This window comes from Balaenoptera ricei, chromosome 8 (assembly GCF_028023285.1).
Source record: "Balaenoptera ricei isolate mBalRic1 chromosome 8, mBalRic1.hap2, whole genome shotgun sequence".
Taxonomy (NCBI): domain Eukaryota; kingdom Metazoa; phylum Chordata; class Mammalia; order Artiodactyla; family Balaenopteridae; genus Balaenoptera; species Balaenoptera ricei.
In genome coordinates this window covers 33,186,706-33,214,334 of record NC_082646.1, presented here as the reverse complement: position 1 = coordinate 33,214,334, position 27,629 = coordinate 33,186,706, and the positions used below count along the sequence as shown (strand labels likewise).

General features: G+C 34.2%; 1 protein-coding gene across 3 annotated transcripts; it reads right to left on the bottom strand.

Annotated features, from left to right (window-relative positions):
• Nucleotides 1-593: 593 nt before the first annotated feature.
• On the bottom strand, nt 594-26,901 carry DCUN1D5 (defective in cullin neddylation 1 domain containing 5). 3 transcript variants are annotated; one of them, XM_059930506.1, is made up of 8 exons: nt 26,493-26,901; nt 24,391-24,482; nt 19,189-19,259; nt 18,686-18,777; nt 5,116-5,224; nt 4,926-5,030; nt 2,750-2,852; nt 594-940 (listed from the first exon to the last, which is right to left on the bottom strand). In XM_059930506.1, exons 1-8 carry the CDS (start codon nt 26,576-26,578, stop codon nt 885-887), a joined length of 714 nt encoding a protein of 237 aa, XP_059786489.1. In that variant the 5' UTR covers nt 26,579-26,901; the 3' UTR covers nt 594-884. The 3 variants fall into 3 exon arrangements, with proteins under 3 accessions (XP_059786489.1, XP_059786490.1, XP_059786492.1); XM_059930507.1 differs by lacking the exon at nt 24,391-24,482 and having other exon boundaries at nt 26,493-26,573; XM_059930509.1 differs by lacking the exons at nt 18,686-18,777; nt 24,391-24,482; nt 26,493-26,901.
• Nucleotides 26,902-27,629: the final 728 nt, after the last annotated feature.

Below are 27,629 nucleotides of genomic sequence, written 5' to 3'. Positions count from 1 at the left end.
GATTTTGAAACCATTAATATATGAACCTTGCTCTTTCAAATATAAATGAAATTTTTAAACTGATAAGAATACAGAAAACTTAAAATTCACATTAAGAATATACATGCAATGCTGATTTATGCTTATTGACAATACTATTTAATGGTTAGAAAAAAAATAACTAGACATAATCTTTCCAATTCTAAACTGTGCAGATAAAGTATGTGCACAATACGTTGGCAGCTTTCACAGAAAACCACAGCTGAAAGCTGGAGCACTTCCAATATCCAGAAATGTATTTTATTAGCTGCATCAGAAAATCATCACCCCAGAAGTCAAGGCCAATAAATATTCTTTCTAATTGTGCAGAGATGAATATAATGAGCTATACCATCAGCAGACTACATTGCCAAATATTGTTTAAAATCTTTAAAATTCCACAAATTCCCGGTATGTGCACAGATGAATATAATGAGCTATACCATCAGCAGACTACATTGCCAAATATTGTTTAAAATCTTTAAAATTCCACAAATTCCCGGTATGACAGACCTCTAAAATTCAAGAATTAAAATTTACAAAAATAAATACCACTCTGACACTCAAGGGACATCTTCACTTTAAGGCCTTTGTCACGAATCTGAATCTTTATTGTTCTGAAATAAATGTTATAAACATAACTCAAAACAAAAACTTCAATATTCAGTCTTGGAAGAGGTGTGGCTCAATGCCCATAACATGTAACAAGAAAACTTCCTTTAAAAAAAAGGAAAAAAAAGTACTATGAGAAGTCTTTCATATGAGTGAAAATGCACCCCTTTGGTTTTTTTTTTTTTTCCCTCGTCTCATTAGCTTGTACACACGTAAGGATCTAAAGGTTTGCATTTTCTTCACAATAGTTCTTGCTATGACGTTTGACGAACTTTCTGCCACTCGACAAATTCATCAAGAAGAACAGGCCCTAGAAATAAAAGGAGCAATTTTATTAGAGTTCAGGGAATACATCTCTCCAACTATAAAACAAACTCTCCACAAACTCTGTGGTGATGATAGGGAACTGACCCTTCCCTTCTCCAGGTGGTTTCCTTTCTGCCTCCCTACTCTACTTAATGAGTGCTTTCTTAGCCTTTTTTTTTTTTTGACATAAGGGACTTTCCACAATAGATATTTGTAGAAACCTCCTTCTCAAGATTTGTTTCATGAACTCTCCAATACTAAGTCAATATTAACCTCTCCCTTTTTCTAACTGCCCACAGCTTTCTGCCATTTAATTATTAAACAATCTGACAAGTGTTTAACGTAGTATTTCTGTTACCTCACCAAGAAGTTTGTAAGTTTATTGAAGGTGTGGCCATATTAGAGACTTACATATTGTTCCAGTAATAGGACCTAGTATAAATCTGAACACAAAGCAAGTACCTAACAAATACCTGACTTAAGAACTATTGTAAAAAGATATTTTTATAATGCAGGGGGTTCAAATTCATTTACTTACAAAAGTCAGATAGGTAGTTTAAATAAGCTCACTGTTTATTTTTTGTAAATGTAGGAAAACTCATTGCCACAAAGAAATATGCTTGCCCTATTCTTCTTAAAGCACACAACCCTCTGGTGGTCTCACTTTTTCTCTTGCTTTTGATAGACATATTTCTCTACTGTAAGAAAAACAACAGACCAGCATAATAATAAATGGCAACTGAAAAGTAACCTAGTTGTTGGCATACTGTGGACCAGCACACCGGAACACAAGTCCAACATAAGCCACTACTTGGTTCCAGCCTAATTCCTATAAAAGAACACAGGAACAGTTTTGTCAGATTTCCTAACTTTTCAAGCAAATCCAGAAGCTGTATTTTTATACAAAATGTCTCAGTTATAATGTTGACTCAAATGCACATGAAAATACACATTTGCAGGCCAGACATAGTCCTTGGGCTGCCAGTTTACTGCTGTAAGGTATTATTTCTAAAAATATTAAATTTTATACCATTTTGTAGGGGGAAGACACAATATATATAGAGAGAAATAAAGTTATCCCTTCTTCAGTATCTTGGTTTCTTCAGTGTCACAAAAATAAGTCCATCATTTCAGTTTACATTTATAGAAATGTATCTTTTCTATGTAACCCTTCACAACATTAAAACAACATATGTAACCAAACTGGTGGTGGGAAATAAAAACTTAATTTATCGTGAGAATTCGTTTGGCTTATCTAAATAATTTATCATTACTTCAAAGTTCTAGTTTATGGCATTCTGGATTTTCCACTGAAGGAGATGGACAGATATTTTAATTTGAAGGATTAAAAAATTGTAAATATTTCATTTCCTGTTTACTCAATAATTTCTGAGGGAAGTTACTTTGACATCATTTGCCTTATTGTGAATGGCTATTACGATATTAATTTTAAAGCTTCTGCTATTGTAGCTGAGGTTTTGCTTTCCTATTTTTAAAATCATGACTGTACTTTTCTTTCATAGGAAAATGCCAGGAAAGGCAGGAATAAAGCAGAATTTTAGCTTCTATCTGCAGAAATTATATTCTAAATTTAGCTACCAAGTAACTGAAAATATTTCATTTACCAGCACAGATTTTATAATGTTGCTCAATCTAAGTTCTCTATCTTCTACACCTGCCTCCTCCACACTTCCCACACAATTAAATAAGAAATTGTTAGGAAGTTTAAATCCTTTATGGTAATACTACACAAATCCACGTTTAATAGTTTTAAGAATTTTACTTTCATAGGAAAACATTATACTATACTTACAAGCACCATCTTCATCATAGTTACTAAGATCGGCATGGACTGTTCTGCTGAATTCTAATACATTGTACCACTGATCTTTGTTCATAACGCGATACTTTGATTGCTGTAGAAATGATATAAATTTTGGATTACAGAACAAGCACTATTTATTAGGACTTGACTTCAATAAATAGTTATAACCTTTTTTTTGTGATTTAGTCTTTCCTAAAACATTTATTCCTCTTTTAATTATTTGTGTTTCTAAGAGAATCCTCAGGGTCATTTAGATGTCAACTTCATCAAATTTAATTTTCCCTTTATTTTTCTTTCATTCTTTATTTTTTTTGGGAGGGGGAGCATGGCATGCGGGATCTTAGTTCCCCCACTAGGGATCCAACCCCTGCAGTGGAAGCATGGATCTTATCCGCTAGACTGCCAGGGAAGTCCCCTTCTTTCATTCTTGAGGAATAACACGAGCGTCAAGGGCACTAATAGTAAGGGTAAAACTCAATAAAGTTTTACCAGTGTATATGCTTGTGTAATCACCAATGAGATCAAGCTATACAATGTTTCCTACACACAGTAAATTCCCTCCTACTGCTTCTCATTAAATCATTTCTTTACGTAAGATTTACTGTTTAGCACATTTTGAAGTTGGCATCTTTGGAGGCAATTGAAAGGGTATAGACTTGGGTTCAAATCTCACTTCTGCTACTTGAGTGACCTTGGGAAAGTTATTCATTGGCTAAGTGGAGATAAAACATAATTCAAAATGGTGTTATAAAGATTTAAAAAGATAATGTAGGTCAAACACCCTCCACATAACAAGCATTTGAAAATATTTACTTCTCTCAGCTCCTTTTAGAGGGGAATATTTTTACAGAGTTATACTTATCATTGCCCCAAAACTACTAATATGAGGAAGATTGATAACATCCATCAACCAATCTACTTTATTAGGCTTAAAGATTTAAGTGTGCACAAAACCCATTCACTTAAGACCTTCTTATACCACTGTCTCTTATCACAAGTTTTAAACAAAACTAATCTGGGGAACTTGTTATGATAAACAACCATCTTTAGGAGAAATTATTTTCGAAGCGAAAGCATCTGCATTCAAGAAACGGTGAGAAGTACGGGGCTTCCCTGGTGGCGCAGTGGTTGAGAATCTGCCTGCCAATGCAGGGGACATGGGTTCGAGCCCCGGTCTGGGAAGATCCCACATGCCACGGAGCAACTAGGCCCGTGAGCCACAACTACTGAGCCTGCGCGTCTGGAGCCTGTGCTCCGCAACAAGAGAGGCCGCGATAATGAGAGGTCCGCGCGCCGCGATGAAGAGTGGCCCCCACTTGCCGCAACTAGAGAAAGCCCTCACACAGAAACGAAGACCCAACACAGCCATAAAAAAAAAAAAAAAGAGCAGTTATAGTTCTTTGAGAAAAAAAAAAAAAAAGAAACGGTGAGAAGTATACAAAAAAATAAAATGAAATGAAATAAATAAAATAAAATAAAATAAACAAAATAAAATAGAAAGAAGCTCAAAAACAGATAGGAAACTAAAGAAAGCAATGAAAAAAAAGGACAGTATCTTCTTCAAACCACCACATACAGAAGGTGCTATGATAAACCTTCTAAAAGAATATTTCTTCATAAATTCAGCATACATTTCTCAGTAATCACTATATTTAAGTACATCCTCATATTTGTGGACATAAAAGTTTATTCTAATTCTTTAGATTGAGCCTAAGTTTTAATACTAAAATTGGTTCTTTTATATTGATTTTTTCAGCCTAATACCCTGTATAACAGAGAGAAACCTGATTTAGAAAGCTTGAGATTTGTGCACTAGCATAAATTCTCTTCTGCAAAAATCCCAAGAAACTAATTTTACATGAAGGATGTCTGTGCTAAAATGTATTTCTTGAAGGTTTCTTTTTTATCTTTTTTTTGGGGGGGGGGGTTGGGTTGCAAGGCAGGGAATAAAAATAACTTATGTACAGAATATGTTAATGAACATGAAGTCATGTCTAAAAATGACAGTGGATATGTACACATTTTAACAAATTGTCAAACACTTAAGCAGAATTTTTAAAAAGCACAGTATTAAAAAATCTACTTGTTTTTCTTCAATTAAAGGTATATTTTCAATCAGCTTAAGTTTTAAAATATTATTTTAAAAATAAAAACACATACATACCTCCAGGTACTGGTAAAATACTGAAAACAGTGGCCATGTCCTCCCAAGGAGAAGAGCTAACATAGACTTAGCTGTATCAATATCAAGGCTTCTCTGATCTTTATCCTAAAATAAAGGTAAAAAAGTTTTCCTAAGTGTGGTTTCAAGATTAAAAAAATATTAAAATTGAAAACATGGAAATTCCACCTACCCTTGCAAAATCAAAGGCATATCTGTAGATATTCTTAAATGACGAAATATCATTCAACTGTGAGCGCAAAAAGTCAAATTTGTTCTGTAACTTTTCTGTGCAGTCACACCTTAAATTAAACAAATCAAACATATTACATAATTAAGAAAATTAAATAAAAGCATCTTTAGGGGTTAGAAGGAATGCATTAAAGGAAAAAGTGAGCACATTTATGAAGTTAATTTAGGTTTAAAATTCTCTGATTCACAAATTTAGAATAACTATTGCCTTGTATCTACCAATGTAATACAAAAAGGAAAAAGGATAAAAGAAAAAGAAAATCTGGCAATCAATGAAAGTTCACTCCAGTAACTTTTCTTTAAAAAAAAAAACAACAAAAAACAACTACAACTCCATCAAAAACTCGAATAAAATCACAAATATTTGATAAAAAGAGATGTACTATAATGTCATCTTAACTTTATTGACCACAAATAAAGTTAAGATGACAGAACAAATAAAATTAATCAGGCCTCTGATACAAATTTCACTGGGAAGTTCTTAGGCACCAGCTTGGTGAAAGAGATTAGCCATGACTGCTTTTACAAGTTTAGTATATAACCCAGAGGAAATACATTAGTGATTCAGTAATAAACTCAAATTCCTACATTTTTAGTAAACAAAAAATCAAAGTAAATCAGTGATAGCACCTAACGTCACATAAGGCACATATACAAAAGAATGCAAACAAGTAATACATGTTATTTCTAAAGATAAGACATGAAGTATAAGAAGCTAAAGAGATGGAATGTTCAAAAATATTTACTGGCTTTCTGACTCTCCCTGGGTTGATATATTCCCCTACTTAGGAAGAAGCAAGGCAGACAAAGCCTTTCACAATTGGCACAAATCTCCAGTCTCATCTCCTGCCAGGGCCCAATATCCTTAAAATATAACTGTGCTCTAGTTATAATTTCACTTACCATTCCAAAATGTCATAGCTATGCTTTAGCACACATTATTTTATCTACTTGATATGCTGTTCCTTCTAACATTTTGACAAAATATTACTCATCAAAACCTAACTCACAGTTTGCGCTCTCTGAGCTCATCTGACTCCCTCCGATCAAATTAGTTGTGCCATCTACTGTGACCAACTGTATTCCACTCAAAACTGAATTTTAGTACTCATGACGTAGACACCTAGCATTCTCAGCTTTAACCAAGACTTTCACTATTCTAACAACAATGTGATGTGTAGTAACTTATTGTTTTATTAAGGTGTAAATATCTGAATACATTTCTAGTGTTACTTAACTCTTGCATTCTTAGAATAAGCCAAACTTGGTCATGTTACCTATTTTATACATTGCTAGATATCTTGCTATGTTCATAAGTGAGACTGGCTTGTAAATTTTATTCTTTCACACTCTCTTTTCTAGTTTTATAACAAGCTTATACCATAAGCTTCAAAAAAACAAAATGAGAAATAGTATCCTTTCTTCTGTTTTCTGAAAAAGTTTACTGAACATTGGAATTAGGATTTGTCCAAACTCAGCAACTGAAAATCCACCTGAGCCTTTTCATTGAGGGAAGGAAAACCTTTTAATTACTAAATCAGCATTTTAAATGGCTATCAGACCATTCAGATTTTCTGTCTTTTTGAATCAGTTTTGGTCATTTATACACTTTTCTGATCATTTATTTCATATATAATTTTATTTAAATATGTCAATTAAAATATTTATAATATTTTCTAATATGACTATTACATTTATATATTTTTGCTTTTTCTTTGCTTTTCTTAATCACCTTGCCATAATTTAATTCTCTCAATTGTATCTTTTTTCTATTTTACTAAGGTCTGGACATCTTTTTATCTCTTTTCTTCTGCTTTCTTTGGGTTAATCCTTTTTCTAACTTCTTAAATTAGATACCAGTTCATTTGGTTTCAGGCTTTTTTTCTCTTTTAATATAACATTTAACACTATAGACCTCCCTCTAAGTACAATTTTAGCTTCAGCCACAGTTTTGTAAGTATTATTGGTTTGATTATTCACTTGTAAATGATGCCTTAACAAGAGTGGTTTCGGAGGAGTCACAGGGATAAAAGTTTTGCTAGCATAGGTTTTAAAGAGAGAACGAGAAGAGAGAAACTGGAGAAAATAAGCATAGACAATTGCTTTCAAAGAGTCTGGTTCTAAAATGGAGCAGAGAAAAGAGCTCTAAAGTGGGATAGTGAAGGAGCGCGGAAGGTTTGCTTTTTAAAAAAAGAGATACAAGAAATAACTTCTGCTTCTAGGAAGATGAAGTAAATGTTCTCTTCCCTATCTCTCCTGCTAATTCAACTAAAAGCCCTAGACATTATACATAAAACAAACATAAGAAGACTCTGAAAGAATCTGAGAAACAATACAGTAGTATGTTCCCTGGGTTTTCTTTCTGCCTTGGAGATGAAGGAGTCAGCAAAACGGAAATGCCAATGAGGGCAGACAAACAAAACAAAACAAACAAAAAAACCCCTGCTCTCCCGCTAGTCGCAAGTAAGCAGCCTAACAAGACAGAAAACATTAGAAAGAAACACTCTTCTCCTGTCAAACACCAAAGAAAAACTGGCTCAAACCCCAGCAATGCCAGCAAAGACTGAATGGGGACCTGAATGGTCTACCCTCACCAGAGTATAAGGAGTTTGCCCTCTCAAATTCTGCAGTGTCAGTGGAAACCACATGGGGAACATGAACTTCCACTCCCACCAGTTAGTAAAAAGTAGTCAATCCTCCTCTGACCTGAGATAGTGTCAGAGGAGGATTTATAAAGAGTCAGGGCTTTCACCATCAATGCAGGAACAAGGCCACCACCCTAGTAGTGTCAATAGAGACTTTTTGGGGAACAAGAAAGTATCAGTGGAGGCCTAGTGGGACCTAAAACTCTCCTGTCTGCTAACAGTAATGAGGACTTCCTTCCTCATATGTCAACAGATGCAGAGTGAGGAACTTCGACTTCTATAGGCTGGAAGTAATAAGGTAGTGGCCCTCACTTTTCCTGCTGAAGTGGTATGAGAGGAAGCTAGCTAAAACAAAAGGCTTAAATAAGATCCAGAGTTTCATAACATAATACTCAAATCTTCCAGGTTTCAATAGAGAAGAAAAATAATTGCTTGCCATAGCAAGAACCAAGATCTCAAATAGAAAGGAAAAAGACAATCAATAGATGCAAATACTGAAATGATAGAGATGTTTAGAATTACTTGACACAGATTTTAAAGCAGCTATTATAAAAAGGCTACAATAAGCAATCATGAACAAATTAAAACAAATGAAAAGATAGAAACTACCAGCAAAGAAATATAAAGTCTAAGGAAAGAAATATATAAAAAGAACCAAATGGAAATTTTTGAATGATAAAATACAGGGCAGACTTAAACCCTAATATATCAATAATTACATTAAATATAAGTAGTCTAAATATAACAATTATAAGACAGAGATTGACAGAGTAGGTAAAAAAAAAAAAAAAAACCTAACTCTGCTATTTGGAAGAAACTGACCTCAAACATAACAATACAGGCAGATTGAAAAGTAAAAGAATGGAAAAAGATATATTGTAGAAACAATCAAAAGAAAAGAGGGGTGGCTACACTAATATCAGCTAATGTAGGCTTCAGAGCAAAGAAATTAACAGAATAGAGAGGAACATTACATAATGACAAAAGGTCAATCCACCAAGACATAACAATCCTAAATGTATGCACCAGACAATGGAGCTGCAAAATATGCGAGACAAAAACTTATAGAACTGAAAGGGGAAATAAACAAATTCACAATTATAGTTACAGATTTCCACACCTCTCTCTCAGCAATTGAGAGAACAATTACACAGAACATCAGCAGAGGTACAGAAGAATTCAACAGCACCATCAATCAACAGGATCTAATCGACATTAATAGAACATTCTATTCAATGGCAACAAAATACTTATTCTTTTCAATCCTGAGCCATAAACAAACCTTGACAGATATAAAAGAATTGAAATCACACAGAATATGTCCTCTGACCACAATGAAACCCAACTAGAAATAACACTTAGAAACTAAACAGCCAACTCCTAAATAATCCATGGGTGAGAGCAAGTCTCAATGGAAACCAAAAAATATACTGAACTGAGTGAAAATGAAAAAAACATATCAAATTTTGTGAGACACAAAGTAGTGCTGACAGGGAAATTTATAGCACTAAATATAAACATCAGAAAAGAGAAAAAGTCTCAATCAATAATCTAAGCTCCTACCTTTGGAATCTTTTCTAGAGAAAAAAATCAATGAAACAAAAATGTGATTCTTTGGAAAAGATCAATAAAATTGACAAGTCTCTAGCAAGAATGACAAAGAAAAAAAAGAAGACAAAGATTACCAACATCAGGAATGCAACAAAGGGTATCATTACAGACCTGCAGATATCAAAAGGATATAAATTTGACAACTTAAGATGAAATGGACCAATTCCTTAAAAACAAAAAAAATACAACACTCAAAATATTAAATATTTGAGTATGTAACTATTAAATTATTAATAAATTGAATTCGAAAGTTAAAAACATCTATAAAAGACATCTACAGGCTCAGGTGGTTTCACTGGAGAATTCCACCAATCTTTGAAGACCAATTCTACAGCCTCCTTCAAAAAATAAAGTATAAGGAAAAACTTCCCAATTCATTTTATAAAGACAGTATCACCGTAACAGCAAAACCAGAAAAAGACAGTATTTAAAAAAAAATCACAAGAAAAAAAAAATTTATAGCTATGTATACCGATGAATGTTAACTAGACTTATTGTGGTAATCATTTTGCAATATATACAAATACTGAATCATTATGTTGTATACCTGAAACTAATATAATGTTATATATGTCAATTGTACCTCAATAAATAAGAAAAGAAAGAAAATAAAATTACAGACCAATATCCCTCATGAAGCTGTAATAAAATATTAGCAAGTAGAATTAAGAAGTATATAAAAATAATTATACACCACGATCAAGTGGGATTTATTCCAGGTATGCAAGATTGATTCAGTACTCAAAAATCAATGTAATCATATTCATAGGCCAGAAAAAGAAAAATTACATGATTATATGATTTAACTCAGAAAAAATATTTAAAATATTTAATATCTATTCATGTTAAAACTCACAGAAAAACAGAAATAGAGGAGAACTCCCTCAACTTAATAAAGAGCACCTACAAACAACCTACCAGAAAAAGTACTTAATGGTGAAAGACTGATGTTTTCACCTCAACATGGGGAGCCAAAAAAGGATGTCCACACTTACACTTATTCAACACAGTAGTAGAAGTTCTAGCCAATGCAATATTTCAAGGAAAGGAAATACAGGGCATACAGACCAGAAAAGAAATAAAACTGTCCCTATTTCACGTCATAATCATATGACATAACTATCTGTGGAAAACACAAGGAATACACACAAAAGAATCTTAGAATAAGTGAGTTCAGCAAGGTCACAGGACATACAAAAATCAGTTATATTTCTATATATTAATAATGAGCATGTGGATGCTAAAATTAAACATACAATACCACTTACAGTGGTCAAAATAAAGATGAAATATTTAGGTTTAATTCTTACAAAACATGTACAGGATGTATGTTTGACACAAGACTGATGAAAGAAACCAAACACTTAAATAAATGGAGACATATCTATCTTCCACGAATCAGAAAAGTCAAAAAAGTAAAGATGTAATTCTTCTGAAATTCACATTCAGTTTAACAAGAACCTCAGTAAGATTTTTTTTGTAAATATAGAAGATTATTCTAAAATTTTTGGAAAAGCAAAGAAACTGTAGTAGCTAAAAAATGTAAAAAGATGAATCAGTCTACCTGACTTCAAGACTTAGTATGTAGCTGAAGTAATCCACACTGTGTGGTAGTGGAAGAAGATCAACAGAACAGAACAGAGAAGCTAGAAACAGACCACACAAATATGCCCAAATGATTTTTGACAAAAGTGTAAAGCAATTCAATAGGAGAAAGAGCTTTTTCAACAAATGGTACTGGTGCAAGTGGACATCCACAGGTAAAGAAATAAACCAAAATCTAAGTCTCATACTTTTTAAAGAAATAAACTCAAAATGTATTACTGATTTAAAAGTAAAATGTAAAAATACAAACCTTCTAGAAAAAAAGTACGAAAAAATTCTCGGGATCTAGAGCTAGGCAAAGAATTCTTAGACTTGACACCAAAAACACATAAAAAGGAAAAACTGATAAACTGGACATCAACAAAATTTAAAACTTTTGCTCTGCAGAAGTCCTTGTAAGAGAATGAAAACACAAGCTACAGAGGGGGAGAAAATTTTGCAAACCACATATTCAATGAAGGAATTAAATCTAGAATATAGAGAAAACTCTCAAAACTTAACAGTAAAAAAAAATTTATCCACTATAGCTCTTAACCTCTTCCCTATTTTCCTCAGATATTGTAAGTCACTGATTCCTATTTTATTTATATCTATCTCCTTTGCAGCTCACCTATTGAGTTTTAAATCTTTTATATATTTCACTTTTAGAAATGTAATTATCTGAAATCTGATCATCTGAGACCATTCCTCTTTTTTCTTTTAAAACACATTAAATGTAGTTATTTTAAACTGAGATTATAATTATTCAAAATGCTAGCCTTAAAGTCTTATTTTAAAGTTTAAGATCTGTTTCCCAACTTGTTTAGTGATTTCTGATTGTTAATGATCACTGAAATTTTTTCTGTAGAAATTGAGGCCTCTGTTTAAAATGCTTTCCTGTACAGAAGAATTGCTTCCACGAAACACATGGGAGTACTGATTACCTGGGACAATTCCAAAATACATTTCTGGATTGTGCCTAAATCTGACGAAGAGCCGTGCCACGTGGCTTGTGGGTTCTCAGTTCCCCACCAGGGACTGAACTCGGGCCACAGCAGTGAAAGCCCGGAATCCTAACCACTAGGCCACTGGACTCCCCACTCCCCACAAAGAGCTTTTAATTAGGAATTCTCTCAACCAGAAGCCCTCTGTCTCCAACTGTATATGTATGCAGAACCAAGCCCAAGCAATCAAGTCTCCATCTACTGGGTAGGTTTGGCATCAATGACTAAATGTAGGAGGTTTTGATCTGATTCTCGTTGCAATTTGTCTCCAGTTCCCAGCACGCACAGATAAATGGCCAGATCCTAGGTGACTGAGAATAGGTAGGTATCCTCAGGGTAAATGCCAGCTCCGTAGATCCCTATGGAATCACCATCTCTTATAAATTCTGGCCTCTGATTATTTTCCTTAATTTACAGTCAAGTCCAGGTGTGTTTTTTAAAGGATGCTTTAATATTTTATCCGACATTTAACTGTTTAACATGGGAAATGGTTTGTTTGCACATTTAGGATGCCATATCTGCCAGAAACAGAAATCAAAATCTGGATAAGTTAATCATCTAATTTGTCTGGGGCCTAGTTCCTTGCATATGAATGAGTGCACAAAATGTTTCATGCAGAAACAAGAAAAATTTATTCTTACCATTTATTAGAAATTTATTACTTACTATTTCAATAAATGGCTTCTATTAGTACAAAAATTCTTCATTATATGAAAAAGTTTTAATGAAAGTTGAAAATGCAGTTAACTTCTACCAGAAGAATACACAAAAGAAACAAATTCTCAGATTATATGTTACTATTAAGCTGTTTGAAAATTAGGAAATGAAGTCTTCAATATCTCCAGAGTTATCAACTGAGAATGTTCAGAAGGTACTAGTACTAAAGTAACTAGCTACATGTACTCCCTTCCCCATGATGATCTATTTTAGGTAGGGGCCTCATTTTCTCTAAATCTTTGTAGCTTCCTGAAGCAGTGCTTTTCACATTTTTTTTAGTGATGTGACTCATTTTCACACAAAATCTCATGCAGAATCTTAACAGACTTGCAATTCAGGAAGGCAAACAAGTTAAAGGATACCTCCCTACTTTCAAAAGTTATTTCTCTCACTACCACCAGAGTTTGAAAATCATCCTCATTCCATATTAACATGGGGCCTGGCACATAGAAGCATTCCAAAATTATTTGTTAAATAAAAGTATTATTTAACAAAATTATTTGTTAAATAATAAATCACAAAGTAGATGATATATTAATTTAATTACAAGAAGCTTCAAAATTCCTACCTGGGGAAAGGTTAGTGGAAAACTGTAGTTCAAACAAAATTGTAAAGTATATAAGTAGTGACTGACAAGTCTCTCAAGGAGATAAGAATCCAAGAGATTAAAATCCTTCCCAAATATTTTACATTCCATAGGTACATAAAGCAACAATATTACTTAGTATATGATCTCAACAAGCTTAAGACAGAGATAAAGAACGAAGTTTCAAGTCAAATAGAGACCAGTTAAAAATTCCAATTTCTCCACCTTCCAGTCATGTGGCTTTAGGCAAGTTACTTAACCTTTACCAATCTGTTTCCCATTTTAAAACCACAAAAACAGTAAGAGACAACCGTAAGATTAAATGAGAATCATGTATTAAATGCGTAGCACAGTTCTTAGCTTGATAGGCTCCTTTTGAGGCAAATGGCTAAAAAATGATCTTCACATAGGTGGCTCTCTCCAAACTAATTCTTATCATTATAATCGTTTATCTACATCTTTCAGTTGAGAAATAATTTAATAGAACTGACAATTAATGTTTTCTTCTTGGAGAAGAGTGAAAAAAATAAGAGCACGAACTTCTGTATCTATTACGAACATCATAAAGACCATGACCAGACCCAGCAAAACCAGTAATCATGCCCAAGCAGTTAAACACAATTCTTAATATTTAATCTAGCCCCAAAATAGACTCACAAGAGTTAATGTTGATACCTTTTAACTTGGCAAGTTTAGAAAGACTATTTCCCCTGAACTAAAAAGAAAAGCATACTTAACTAGTGTAGCATGGAAAGTAAGAATAGCACTTTTAAAAATAACAATCAAATAAAACCACACAGATTTTAGGGAACACTGGCACAATTTGACAGCAATCTCCAAGGTCACTGCTGTTAGAACCAGTGAAATGGGTTTAAATTTCAACATAAAGGCTTGGGAATTAATTTCCTGAGTATTGTTAAACGTCTGATTAACAAGAGAGGCTTCTGAATTTCTGCTTCATTTAAAACCTTTAAAATGAGAAAAAATTTTCATTTATATATTAGATCTAAGTGAGGTTATCTTCCTTAATCATTAAGTCAATAAGAATGCCATGACACACTGATGTATAACAGGAAGAATTTTATTAACCAAGTTATGGATTTAGAACTTTCTCTGACGAGATTGGGCGCATTGAGAGTGGTATGGCCAAAGACTAGAACTTTCTCTGAATCAGGTGTATGGACCTGAACAATATAATTAATCCATCTCTGGGGGGTATTTGGAAATGTGGAGCGGGGGCATTTTGAAATTGTTTTGATGACTCTCGGGGAGAGCAAAGGGGAAGAATGCCAATGGCAATTAGTACTTGGGCCCACAATGCTAAGTGAATGATAGTCATACACCACAGACACCACAGCATCCAATCTATTCAACTCTTCTACTCCCACGAAAAAAATTGTACAAATGTTCCCCATTCCTCTCTCCTAAAGAAAGTGAAGCCAGTTAAGCCTATAATCTTCAAAGTACAGGGCTCAATATGGAGACCAGAAGGTGTACAACTTGTAGTCTACTGGCAGACAGCTTAGTTACTACCATTCTTGTCAGATGTTATCCTTTTGGCTCTTTTTTTCATTATCATAATCAAGTACACTCTTGTTAAAGATATATGCCCACAATTTTCTCTAACAGCATGGTAGATGCTCCAACAACAAGCTTTCAGCTAGTAGGTATGAGAAAAGTTATCCGCTCTAGTAAGGTATGCCAGAATAAAACTTTCAAGTATCCTTGGAATCTTGCCTCTACAGATGTGCATCTTAATGCGGATAAGGTCCACAGTTTTCCTAAGGTTCTCAAAAGAGTCTATGACCTAAAAAACAAAACAAAACAAAAAAAACCTCCTCTATTGAAAACTATCCCCAAAATCTTTGATGATTCCTATGCTCAAAAATCTCTGATGGCTTCCCAAGCTAAAACATATGGTTTAAACTCTCTCAACATATTAGTCAAAGCCCCGCATAATGTAGCCATTATCCCAACTATCTGGAGTTTAAAACTACTCTGTCAATTTTCTGTACGTACCTTTTGATTCTAGAAAACTAGACATATGTTTTCTTTTCTCAAGGCTCTGCTCACAATTTCTTCTTGAAACAACATTTTCCTATACCCTCAACCATCAAAATCCTAATCATTCTTCAAGGTCCAGTTCAAATGCCACACCTACAGTAAAGACTTTCCCGTCTACTCAGCTGGCATTAACCTCCTTAGCAGCTGTGCTTTCACAGTATTTGGTACTTTTACTCTAGTACTTGTCCCATCCCACCTGGATTTATGGTTACAGTATGCCTATGGTTACAGTATGGTTGCAGTAATGCCTTTCCCACCCTATTGAAATGTAACTAAGGGGCAGAGCTGTGTCCCATGCCTCACTGTTATCATCAGCAAGCGGCACAGTACTTTAGATAAAATAGGTGTTTAAATACCTCCTAAATTAAATCTGACTTGAAGGGAAATTTGACTATTATTAAACAATGATGAAAACGAAACAGAGCAAAGTATCTGGAAACGATATGGCAATTACATCTCCGAAACTTAAAAAAATGGTCATTCTAGTCCAATTATATACAAATTCATACCCATAAATTCTTTCACACAAAAGAGGACAATTCAGTTGTGAAAAGTCTGTATGAATAACAGCTTTAAAATAAATAAATGTAAAAAAAAATATTCTGAAAACTGTTAAGCATTATACAATTACAGATTATAATTAACCATGATTATGACAGTCCCCTATTCTTGACCATAATATATGTTTTAACTACCAGACTGCTTCTATTCTTTAGCAGAGCTCTACTTAAAGTTTTCTACGTGTTAAAATTAATTAATTTGAAACAATTGATAACTACATTAAGATGATTTAGGAACCATCAAATAACTATGTCCAGATTAAATTAAATCCTAAAAATATGAAAAATCTATAAAAGGAATCAAGTCTGTGAAATTTTACATTTTATAATGATTATATAAAACCAAGTATACTAGACGACTATACATTTTTAAAAAAACAAGTTTTATAGATTCTTTTGTCTCTATTGGTTTACATTTTAAACTATTTTATTCCTAGCAAGTTCTTTACAAGAAGATTCAGGGAGTAATAAGACTTAGCCAATTAAGAGAAGATACTCTGTACTTCAACAAAGCAATCTAGATCATTGGGGGTAAAAAAAAAAATAACTATTTTCCCAGTCAATAGTGCTTGCCTAATTTTAGTAGCTTCAAAGATATACACTACAGAGTTCTAAGCAGATGTGCAGGGGATAATAAATGAATGAAACAGAAACCTCTGGGTCAATTTTAAGTCCTAAATATCGCTTTTATTTTGTAAAGCCTGTGAACTTCCTATTGGAAAGATACTCTAATAAACAACATGTTCATGGGTTCATCAATTTCCCTAGCATATACCCAAGGCCATATGCTAATTATTCAAAAGTAAATACTAGAAACACTTCGTGTTTACATATTTCTGTTATACAGAGGCTCTTTATATTATATCAAGTAATTCAAAAACATAAATAATTAGAAACTTTTGGTTTAAAAATATACAAACAGTTGTTAGCTGAGATATTTTAAAAAGCAATAGACAAAAAAGCAGTAGGAAGAGTACATAAAGCAGTTGTAATGCCAAATAAAATGTCTTACAATTGACAAGCCATGCAACTGATATAAATTTTAATAAAACAGACTGAGCTACATGAAATTAGTTTATATTCTTTGCATAATCTTGTATATTTTATCTTTCTCTATAAAGCTAATTAAATGATGAGAAATAGCTCAAAGAATTTCAGAATCAACATTATTTTAATTTGGCATGTTATGACACCTAGATGAATGGCAGCCTTGGTTATAAATACTATGATTTTAAAAGTTAATAATGGCCTTCTATTTTATAAAGAATGTAACAAAGGAATATACATAAAGGGATGATGCAATAGGAAGTACAGTATGGTAGACTGGTAATCAGGAAATTTAAATTCTACATCCTATCTCTGCCACTAAGAACTATGTAAACTTTGGCAAAAATTTTCTTCACCTCTCTGAGTCTCAGACTCCTCATCTCACTTATAAGTAATAAAAGTGAGAGGGTTGATTTTATGTTCTATTCTAGGAACTATGATTTGGTTCATATGAGCAAAGATTTTTACATTAAACAAATATATATACATATACATATGTGTTTGTATGTGTATACATACACACACACACACACATATATATATATACACGCACACACACATACACACACACACAAAATATCTAAATGTTAATGCTGGTTGAAAAGGAGAATTACAAAACATTAGACACTGAAAATCCAAATATAAATATTTAAGTTTCATATGAACAAATACACTTAAAAAAAATAACCAAGTATTTTGAAATTTAAGGATAGGCAAACAAGGAGTAAAGAACAGTTAAGTGTGTTAATAAAAGCATAATCACAACAGGAAATCACCTGGCTAATTAACCTCCAGTTTGGGGCTCAAAAATATTATAAATTTATGCTTGCTCTAACTATTTTAGAATGTTGATTATTAATAACTTCCTGCATGAACATCAGGAACATGACAAAATATAAAATTAATACACAATTACTAACTGACTCTGAAATTAAGCACACTTTACTCTGGAAAGCCAAAATCAAATTATTTTTATAAAGAAGCAATTTTATAACTTAAAGTGTCCCAAGGCAGCATCCTAAACTGAAAGTATACAACTATAAAACGGCTAATGGTTGCACAGGAGCCAAACAATATTTCTACTTTTGTATTCATGAGATTCATTTGGCAAAAAAGAAATAATAAAAGTGTCATGTAACTCTCTTCAGATTTCTTTTTTTTTAATTTTTTTGCATTGAAGTAGAGTTGATTTACAATGTTGTGCCAATCTCTGCTGTACAGCAAAGTGACTCAGTTATACACATACAGACATTCTTTTTTTTTTTTTATATCAAATTTCTTTTTTAAGTCAAGTATAAAACTGAAGAGAGAGGAGGCCCCAGAGCTTAGGACTGCCCAAGAACAAACTCCTCATGTAGTAGAATTCTACATTCTGAGAAGGAAATCCCTTATCACTCAAACATCCCATGAGTAAATAACTTTGATCATGAATCTCTAATTCACCCATCAAGAGACTCGAGTTTTAATAGAACTGTTCTTAGGTTCTTTCTTAGGGAATATGAAAACTGGAGTAACAGTTCATTTTGTCAAAGACCATAATATAAATTTTGTCAATACTAAACTGATTGTTCTAGATCAAACCAATCTGATTAATTTAAGGTGAAACCTTACTCCCAAAAAACTACGAAGCACAAAATATCAATTAAGATCTTCAAATAGGCCATCAAATTTGTTTTTTAAAAAAATTTCTTACTGTAATGAAGTCATCCCCTTTAACCATTCTTCCTTGGTAAAAAATCCCATGCTTTCAGCCTCCAATTTCCACGCTAAAACTAACATAATAATCTGGAAAGAACAGAACATAAAGGATAGGGGAAAAGTCAGCATAGAGATAATCATGTCTATATTTATCATGGAGAGCATTTTTATACAACTATTTCCATCCTTTAACTATTAAAGAGTACAATCTCTGGAATTATTAACTGTAAAGAAATTTAGATGGGCCAATTTCTTAAAAGCAAAAAGTTCTAACAATTTCTGAAGGTAGACTCTCTCTTACTCTATTACAAATGACATTTGTATCAAGAAAGAGAACACGTGCCCAATTTAAATACATTTAAAAAAACCTAAATGAAAATCTACAATATTCATGAAGAAACAAAATCTTCTTATAAAATTAAAGTGTTCCAATTTTTAGAAATTTATGAATATGCTATACCCCACTTGTATTCCATTCTACTTAGAAATAAAACATACATTTTCAGGTTCAACACCAATGTCTTCACAAAATTTTTCCATTCCTTCTGGCCCTACAACTTCATCAGGACCTTCAAAGACAAAAATAATTTATATATTTTATTGTTATAATTTAATGTCAACATAAAACATAAGCCACTGTGTTAAAGGCATCTATGAATACACCATAACATTTTTTGTGAATAACTGAATTTGAATTTTGACATACCTTTGATAAAGTATAAATACTTGTCACCAGATTAAAAATTTTTTAATTTTGAAATACTCTTTGAACACATTATAAAATATAATTACGGAAATAGAAAACAAAGCAACATTAATATCAGTCTCTAGCTTGTACAATAACTTGAACCTATCCATTAAAAATGCATTTACTGAGAACCTCCTCTGAATAAAATTTTTCACAATGCATTAATAAAGAAGCACAAGAAGGTTTCAGCTTCTTATTCTACTAGACTGTGCCAGTACCAACCCACAATTCAAGACAGTAAACAGAGAAGAATATCTGTTTCTTACTAGAACAGAAGGTCACTCATTAACCTTCTGAAATATACCCAAATAAAATTTACTAGTTTTAAGATATATTATGAAAATAATGATGTAAGGAAATTACAACATTCAGATTCCAGAATGAGATATTTTCCTTATTTACTTGGTCCTAAAATAGACAGTAAAGTATAAGCATTATGTCATCTTAATGTAGAAATAAATGCTTAATCCCTCAATTAGCTATGTCTATAATTAGTCCAAAAATTAAGGACATTTTTCTTATATTTTTCTCCTTAGTAACAGTAAATATAAGTCAGTACACCAATTCTCATATTTTTTACGTTATCAGATTCCCATATAGTAATTACATCATTGCTAGGTCTCTTTTTTGACTTGATAAGAGTAAAACAAATTTGTGACAACATGAATGGACCTTGAGGGCATTTTGCTAAGTGAAACAAGTCAGATAGAGAAAGGCAAACACCATATGAGCTCACTTGCATAAGAAATCTACCAACTCCCTTCCTCCCCCCCAAACTCAAATACAGAGACCAGACTGGTGGTTGCCAGAGGCAGGGGTGGGCAAAATGGGTGAAGGTGGTCAAAAGGTACAAACTTCCAAACTTAGTAAGTCCTGGGGATGTAACATAGAGCAGGATGACTATAGTTAATAATACTGTTTTGCGTATTTGAAAGTAGCTAAGAGAGTGAATCATAAAAGCTCTCATCGCAAGAAAACAAAATTTGTGACTATGTGTAGTGACAGGTGGTGATCATTTTGTGATATATACATATATCATTATGTTGTACACCTGAAACTAATATAATGAGGAAGGTAAAACAAATTTTAAAATATAAAATATGATAGAAATGTTTACCACACCTCGTTGTGAAAGAAAATACAGTCTTCAAATATTATTGTTAAAGTAGCTAAGAGAAACTTGTTTTCCTTTCTTAAGGACTAAAAATACTCCAGCTTTGTAAGTCATCGACTAGACCAAGGTTGCTCAGGTGGCATTTTATATCACCACCATTAGTTCACAAGCACAACATGAAGCCAAGGTCCTATGGTTTTTCTTAATAGAAGAATGTAACCATCCAATATGTGACCAGTTAAACTCTTACTATCTCAGATGAGGTCCAGGCTGCTAAGATGACGTTCACAACATGGTCTGAAACCAAAACCTTTTTAAAAATTTTCTGGTTTAAATAAGCATTGCACTTATTTATGCAGTGAGGTGTTAAAAGGTGAAGGGGTGGTAATTACAGGAAACTTTCACTTCCTAATATATATTTGGAGGGTTTTTTTAATGAGAATGTGTTAATTATATAATTTTAAAAGCACACATATACAATTAAGGTGTTAAAAAATACTGAATATGAATCCTTATATGTGGTTTGGATGAAAGTAAACATCAGATAAAAAGTTTAATGGAAGAAAAGTTTTTTTCTTAAGGCATGTTGGAAATATACTCTAAACTTTCTAATGCAACAAGAAAGCAGACTTGCCCTCAAAGCTGCCATCATTAGTATTTTTAGAAGAGAAAGTCATGTCAAGAAATATCAGTTACTGTCATAAAATATAGCCTCCCTAGAAAATGGGAGATTAGTGATTAAAATTTGATAAGAATCAAATTATGTTATATGGAGATATATAAGATAGATATAAGACCCTTCTGTAAATGACAAGTGACTTTCACAAAGCAATGCAAATAATGATAGCAACAATCTAAATCTAAAACAAGGTCTATACTAATGTTCTTTTCCCCAGAATGCATAACATCAATTATACTTCTTGAAACAAACTGTTCAATAAAACTACTCCCAGGGTAAAACCTCTGGAGTGGAATTTAACTGACTCTTTCAGGCACAAAATAGGCTTCCACTCAATTTAAGAATTTATGAAAATGATTTAGTTCACTCTACCAGCTGGTTACTTATTAGGATTATGCAATTCTATCCCACCTTTTTTCTGATTCTTTATAAGACCTTAAAAGTGCCTTTTCACCTTCTATGTTTTTGTTCAGTAACAGGCCCAATATATTACTGAATCCTTGCTGATGTAAATAGCACTCAAGATGAGACGTGTTATGAAAGGGCAAAACTATCAGGCTATCACACATGACCTATAATATATAAACAAGATTTGTGGTAAAACATTTTTAAAACTTAAAAAAAAAATCAATTTTCTGATGTTTTAATAACCATAAAGAAATGTTTCCAGGTATACCTGCAGGGTCTAAAACAATGCCAGCCATAGCAGATGCTCGGGGCGGGGGGGGGGGGGGGGGGGGCGGGCGGCGGGGGGGAAATCTGCTCAATGAAATGACACAGTACCTTCAACATAAACTACCTAGGAACTATACTGTTAATTTTGGAACAGTATTGTGAAAATATACAACCAGTAAATCTGATGCTGCAATACTATTACTCTTTTAATAATAGCTGACACTTATTGGGTTCTGACTATATTTAACCAGGTACAGCGCTAAGTGCTTTCTTAACGTGTATTATCTCAGTAGGCACAATTATTGTCTCCATTTTAAACAGGGACATCCCAGTTACTGTTTATTTGGCAAACAACTGGCACCTCCTTATCAATTAGGTCTCTGACCAAAGTAATCTCTAGAGAGGCCTTCCCTATTCACCTTATTTGAAAGTCCATCCCAACCTTCTACTTTCTATCCCTGCATCATACCATATTTATTACTTTTATAATCCTCCACAATCTGTAATTATCTTACCTACTTAACTTATTCACTGTCTGTCTTCCCTGCTAGAAGGCAAGCCCCCCAAGGGCAGGGATCTTGTCTGATTTGTTTACCACTATATTCCCAGCACTTACCACAGTGCCTGACCTACAAGTGCTCAATAAATATGCATCATTCAGTGAAGGACAGAAGATAAGTTAACCTAAAGTACACTTACTAATATTTTCTTTGTAAAAGAAAAACTAGCTGCCATGTACATATTTTAAAATAAGACAGTAGTTAAGCATAGGCTCTATGGTCAGAATGACCTGAGTTTGAATCCAGGTTCTTGTCACTGTATGATCTTGGTCAAATCACTTAATCTAAGCCTCAGTTTTCTCGTCTAGAAAATAAGGATAACACCACCTACTTAACAGAACGGTCATAGGAGAAAATTAGCACAATTTCTGTAATAAAGATAGCAATTATTTTGCTGGCCATTAAAAAACGCTTGTATAGGAAATAAATGTTTAAATCAAATCTTATGCTACCCAGGAAAGTCCCTATGAGAAGTAAAACAAGCAAGCATGAAAGAAAAAAACATTGACTAATTTTATGGCATCTAGTACCTTTTATAGGCAAAATAAGATGACTGACCTTTTGATTCTGTATCATTATCATACATACCAGTAAAACTGGCATTTTGAATACTGGGTCAACATTTTAAATGGAGGTCAAAAGAAAATGAATTCCCTCTATTTAATTTGGGTTAGTGGTTGTCTTGGGATGCCAGTAATAGCAGTTTTTCTGGTCTAGAAAGAATCTGTTCTGTTACTAAACAATTTTTAAATTATACTTTTGGGATCGCTCAGTGGATCCCAACAGTGAAGTTACTGTCCTCCAAAATAGTCTTATTTTCCATACAGTTAGCCTAAACCTTAACCTTAAGTTCGAAGTACTCTTGAGACCTTAACTTGATTAGCAATAAGTACAAGACAGTGACTGCATATACACTTTTATTCTAAACAAACACTCTGAGAATGATAGTGATAAAAGGGGAAAAACAAAACAAAACAAAAAACCCAACCAGGGAGGCAGGTAAAAGAAAGGAAACAACGGGGAGTAACGAAAAAAAAAAACAAAAAAACTTTAAAACCAATAATTCCAAAAGAACTAAATCATTCTAAGGGAAAAAAATTTCTTTTCATATATGTTTATGAAGAAGTTAATAATAAATGGAAAACAAGTGTTCTTTTTCATATATTTGCTTAACTCTTTGGCCTCATCCCAGGCTTTGACTTTTACCTCTGAACTACAGTTTCACCCTAGGCCTAGAGTTTTTCATTCACCACTTACAGGGATTTACTGTAGTTTAAATTAGCTTCTTCAAGAAGCTTTCCCTGAAACTTCCAAGGCTGGATTATACATTTCTCCTATGAACTTTCACAGTGCATCTTCCTAATATAGCATTTAGTACACTGTACTAATATCAGTCTGTTTATTATTGCATCTCCAGGAGAAATGAATGGTTAAATAAATAGCAATTATATTAAAGGATAAATCTGTCATGTAATGATATACTTGAGTTTTAAATATTTTACTATGTCTCCCAAAAGTTTCAGAAAATGTCAGTTTATGGTTCAGAAAAATTTCAAAAGAAAACTGAAAAGAAAAACAAATATAAAGTATAAAATGTTTTATTACATACTTTGTGTTTTCCAGAATACCAACTCTACTGTAGCCAATGGATATAAACCAATAAGTGAATCTGTTTACAAATTTTACTAACAGTAAATGAGTTTCACCCCTCCCATTAAACATATACTGAATTATATATTTAAAGAAATATCAGCCTGAAAGGGCACCAAATTCTTAGCCTAACCATAATCCTCTGTCTTGACCCTGATCTCAGCACAAAGGACTAACACATAGCAGGCCTGCAATAAATAATTTGTTAAGTGAATAAACCAAAAAGAACGTTTTAAAGCATGTGACTGTTATCTTCTTATATTAATTTCATTACCTGCATACTCATAAAACCAAGCCAGGCACTTCTTGCTTGAAAAATGTTCCTCTCCACTTATTAGTCTAGCAGGGGGTTGGGATCTGCAATAGCTTAGAAAACACACAAATGCCTAAGAATTTTAACAAGTCTCAACTTTTAGTGAAAAGCTAAGTTCAATATGAACTACTTCAATTCAAACCAAAGTATTTTTATTTTTTTACAGTTGGTGTTATAGGGAAAAATTGGAATTGTCAAATATTTGCAATTTGAAACAGTAATCTATATATAAAAATTTCTAACAAAACCCAAATGCTACTTTGCTCACTATCAAATTCCAAAAATATCACTAAAATTATTTTTCCCAGATTTCAAAAGACCACACAGAAGTTCAACCTAATGGTCTCAATCCAGGACTGGTAGTTGGGTATAAATCTTCACAGTGATTCTTCTGCTGATTTGTATGGAAATTATATATGTGTATAATTTGAAAACAAATCTTACAAAGTATATTTTGATACTCAGTAAATCAATATTTCAGAATAATATATATTAAGAGTTGTTTATTTATCACCTACCAAGCTTAAATCAATATTTTAAAGACAAAAGATAATATAGGACTTAAGGCTATAATTAGATTCCACAGATTAAAAAGAAAAAAAAAAAAACCCTAACAGATAATACCAGTTCAAATAATTGGGCCAAAGCCTTGAGGATTTAATGAACAGAGAAACTTTTCTCAAGGTTCCACACTACCACAGTGACTTCGGAATGCTATAACTTCTGCTACTGAATAATGTAATATAAAATAAGGGTGCCATATTTAAAATTTTAAGTTGATAGAGCAAAGTATCACCTGAGTTCTAATAATACTGACTGCTCAGCAGTTTTAATGTGCTTAATTTAAATAATTTTGATACATTATACAATTAAGATTACTACAAGTTAATGTAACAAAAAACTAATTTGCATGTTTCAAAAAAAATATGAGCTAATGGAGTAACTATGTCAAATTCTAGTATGAGTTATCAAGAGGTATAAGAAAACAGCAGTATCTTTCACAGTAATAGTCCAAGAAATACCCTTGGGCTCTTTTGCCAAACACAGTAATGAGGAAAAAAATTCAACCAATTACAAAAAGGATAATGCAGACTAAAGAAGTCACCTACCTCACATTTTAAGCAGAACTCTCTTTAAGGATAGTTCTATCATTATCTCTTCTTTATAATGCTGGCTACTTTAAATGGTAGCATCTGAAGTTGTTACATTAAGTGCCAACCACTAATACAGTCAAGACACCCGAAAAGGGAATTTTAAAAACTCACTTCTCACACCTAAATTGCAATGTTTTTTTGCAGCATACAACGTTGCTTTAATGCCTTAATGACACGCTACAAGGGGATCAAAGAGCTATACAACTACAGCTCTGCCTTTTCTTCTTCTCCAAGAGGATACAGAGTACAACAGCTCTCAAATTATTAATATTTATATTGAGAGCTAACAGCATCCTGATGGCTGAAACACAAAACGCACGCAGGGCCTTTCCAACTCCGCACATAGGGACTTGGCTCAGGTGGAGGCGCTATACTTCCAGAAAATGGGGCTCCTGCTGGGATGGTCCAGGTTAGATCACTCCAAATACTAAATTTGGAGGCCAATTACAGCATAAGGAGCTTTTTTTCTACCATTCCCATGGCAGTTGTCAGATCAAAATTCCTCGTGCTCTGTTCCTTTCTTCACACTCTACAAAGAAATTCTAGAAGTGACCCTTGCACGGATCTGTACTCACTTCTAGGTCTGGAAGGAAGGCGGGGGAAGGGATTATAGGAATAGGGGGTAACGGGAAAGAGGGCAATTTGCGTACGCATTCCTGTTTCCCCACCCTCCCTGGCACGTAGGCTCAACGTGAGGCGACTCTCCGAGTCCCTCTGCGGGCGCCAGAGCACACAAACCGAACATGAGGCGGAGCCGAGCGCAGACTCGCGCGGTTCCACGCCTCCCACCTAGGTTTATCAGAGGGGGTTCACCTCTCCCCAGCCCGAACCCCTGAGACCCGGCCCGCCTCCTTCTTCTCTAGCCCTGCAGCAGAGGAGGTAAGACTGAAGGGTAGGGGAAGGTGGTACCTGGAGATTTTACACTTTTTGAGGCCTCCGTCTTCCGCTACTGCCGCTGCCACCCCAGGAGATTTTCTCTTCTTCTTCACCGGCATCTTCCGCCCTCCCCGGCAGGGCGGGCAGGGGAGCCGGGGAAGGGGCTTGCTGTCAGCTGAAGACTCCTCAGTGCTGGCACCCGGTTTCCAGAGACAGCAGCAAGCGAAGGAGCAAAGTCGCCAGCCCGCCCCAGAGCGGCCCAGCCCGGCCGCTGCCCGCTCCCAGGTCCCCTCCTCGTCCTTCTCTGCTCGAGGCAGCGGGTACTCCTTGCCGGCAGGCACTGCGGCTCGATCACACTGGGAAGAGAGAACGCGGACAGCGCGACACCTCCACCAGTAACACACTCGGAGAGCAAGAGGCTCACTCTGACCCGGATGCGAATCGCCCAGGGCCAGAAGTGACGCAAGTGCAGAGACGGACGCCGGGAGGGGCGTGGCTCTGGTGGGTCCCCGCTACCTTCCGCCCGGCTGGGTTACACTGTGTGGACTCCGCGATTGGGGAAATTGGGATGTATTGATCGTTTGACCTCCTTAGGTTGTCCAGTCTATCCCGACCTTTCTCACGAAGCTTCCACCCTGCCCTAATACTGAAGGTCACCCCCCCCAAAAGGTCTTATGAAACCACTAATACTCTGCAGTTGGCGTTAAAAATAACCTGGTAAAGTAAACCAGGTTTCACTTCTGATCTCTTGCGTGCGGTAACCTCACGTTGTTTCCCACCCCTTAAATGCATGTTTCTTTATGGGCCATCGATCAGCCTCCCACTTACCCATCCCCACTTCTCCGTCATTCCTGACCTCTGCTTATCACTTTTTCTCTTATTAAAACTTAGCTCCACCATTTCTGTTTCACAGAGCTCACCTTTCAGAGACAGTAGGTGATCGCTGACCTAGTAAAGAGGAATTTGAAGGACAATTCTAAGGGATTATGCAGTTCTCTGTTACTTAGCATCAAAAGAATGTTGTTCTAGAATTCTGTAATCTTCCAACCCAATTAAAAGTGCATGAGGCAAAAAAAAACCTTTTTTTTTTTTTTGAATAAGATCAAGTCTCTAAAAAGAAATAGCATCTGTAAGTAGAGGACAGAGAACTATTAAAACTCTGCAATCAGC

Bases quoted from the DNA above. Each gene is read 5' to 3' on its own strand.
- DCUN1D5 (XM_059930506.1), bottom strand. From the start codon at position 26,578: ATGCCGGTGAAGAAGAAGAGAAAATCTCCTGGGGTGGCAGCGGCAGTA. The intron at 24,483-26,492 runs GTACCACCTTCC...GTGTTTTCTAAG, and splicing joins AAAAAGTGTAAAATCTCCAG to CTATTGCAGATCCCAACCCC. The intron at 2,853-4,925 runs GTATGTATGTGT...TCATTTCTACAG, and splicing joins TATTTTACCAGTACCTGGAG to CAATCAAAGTATCGCGTTAT.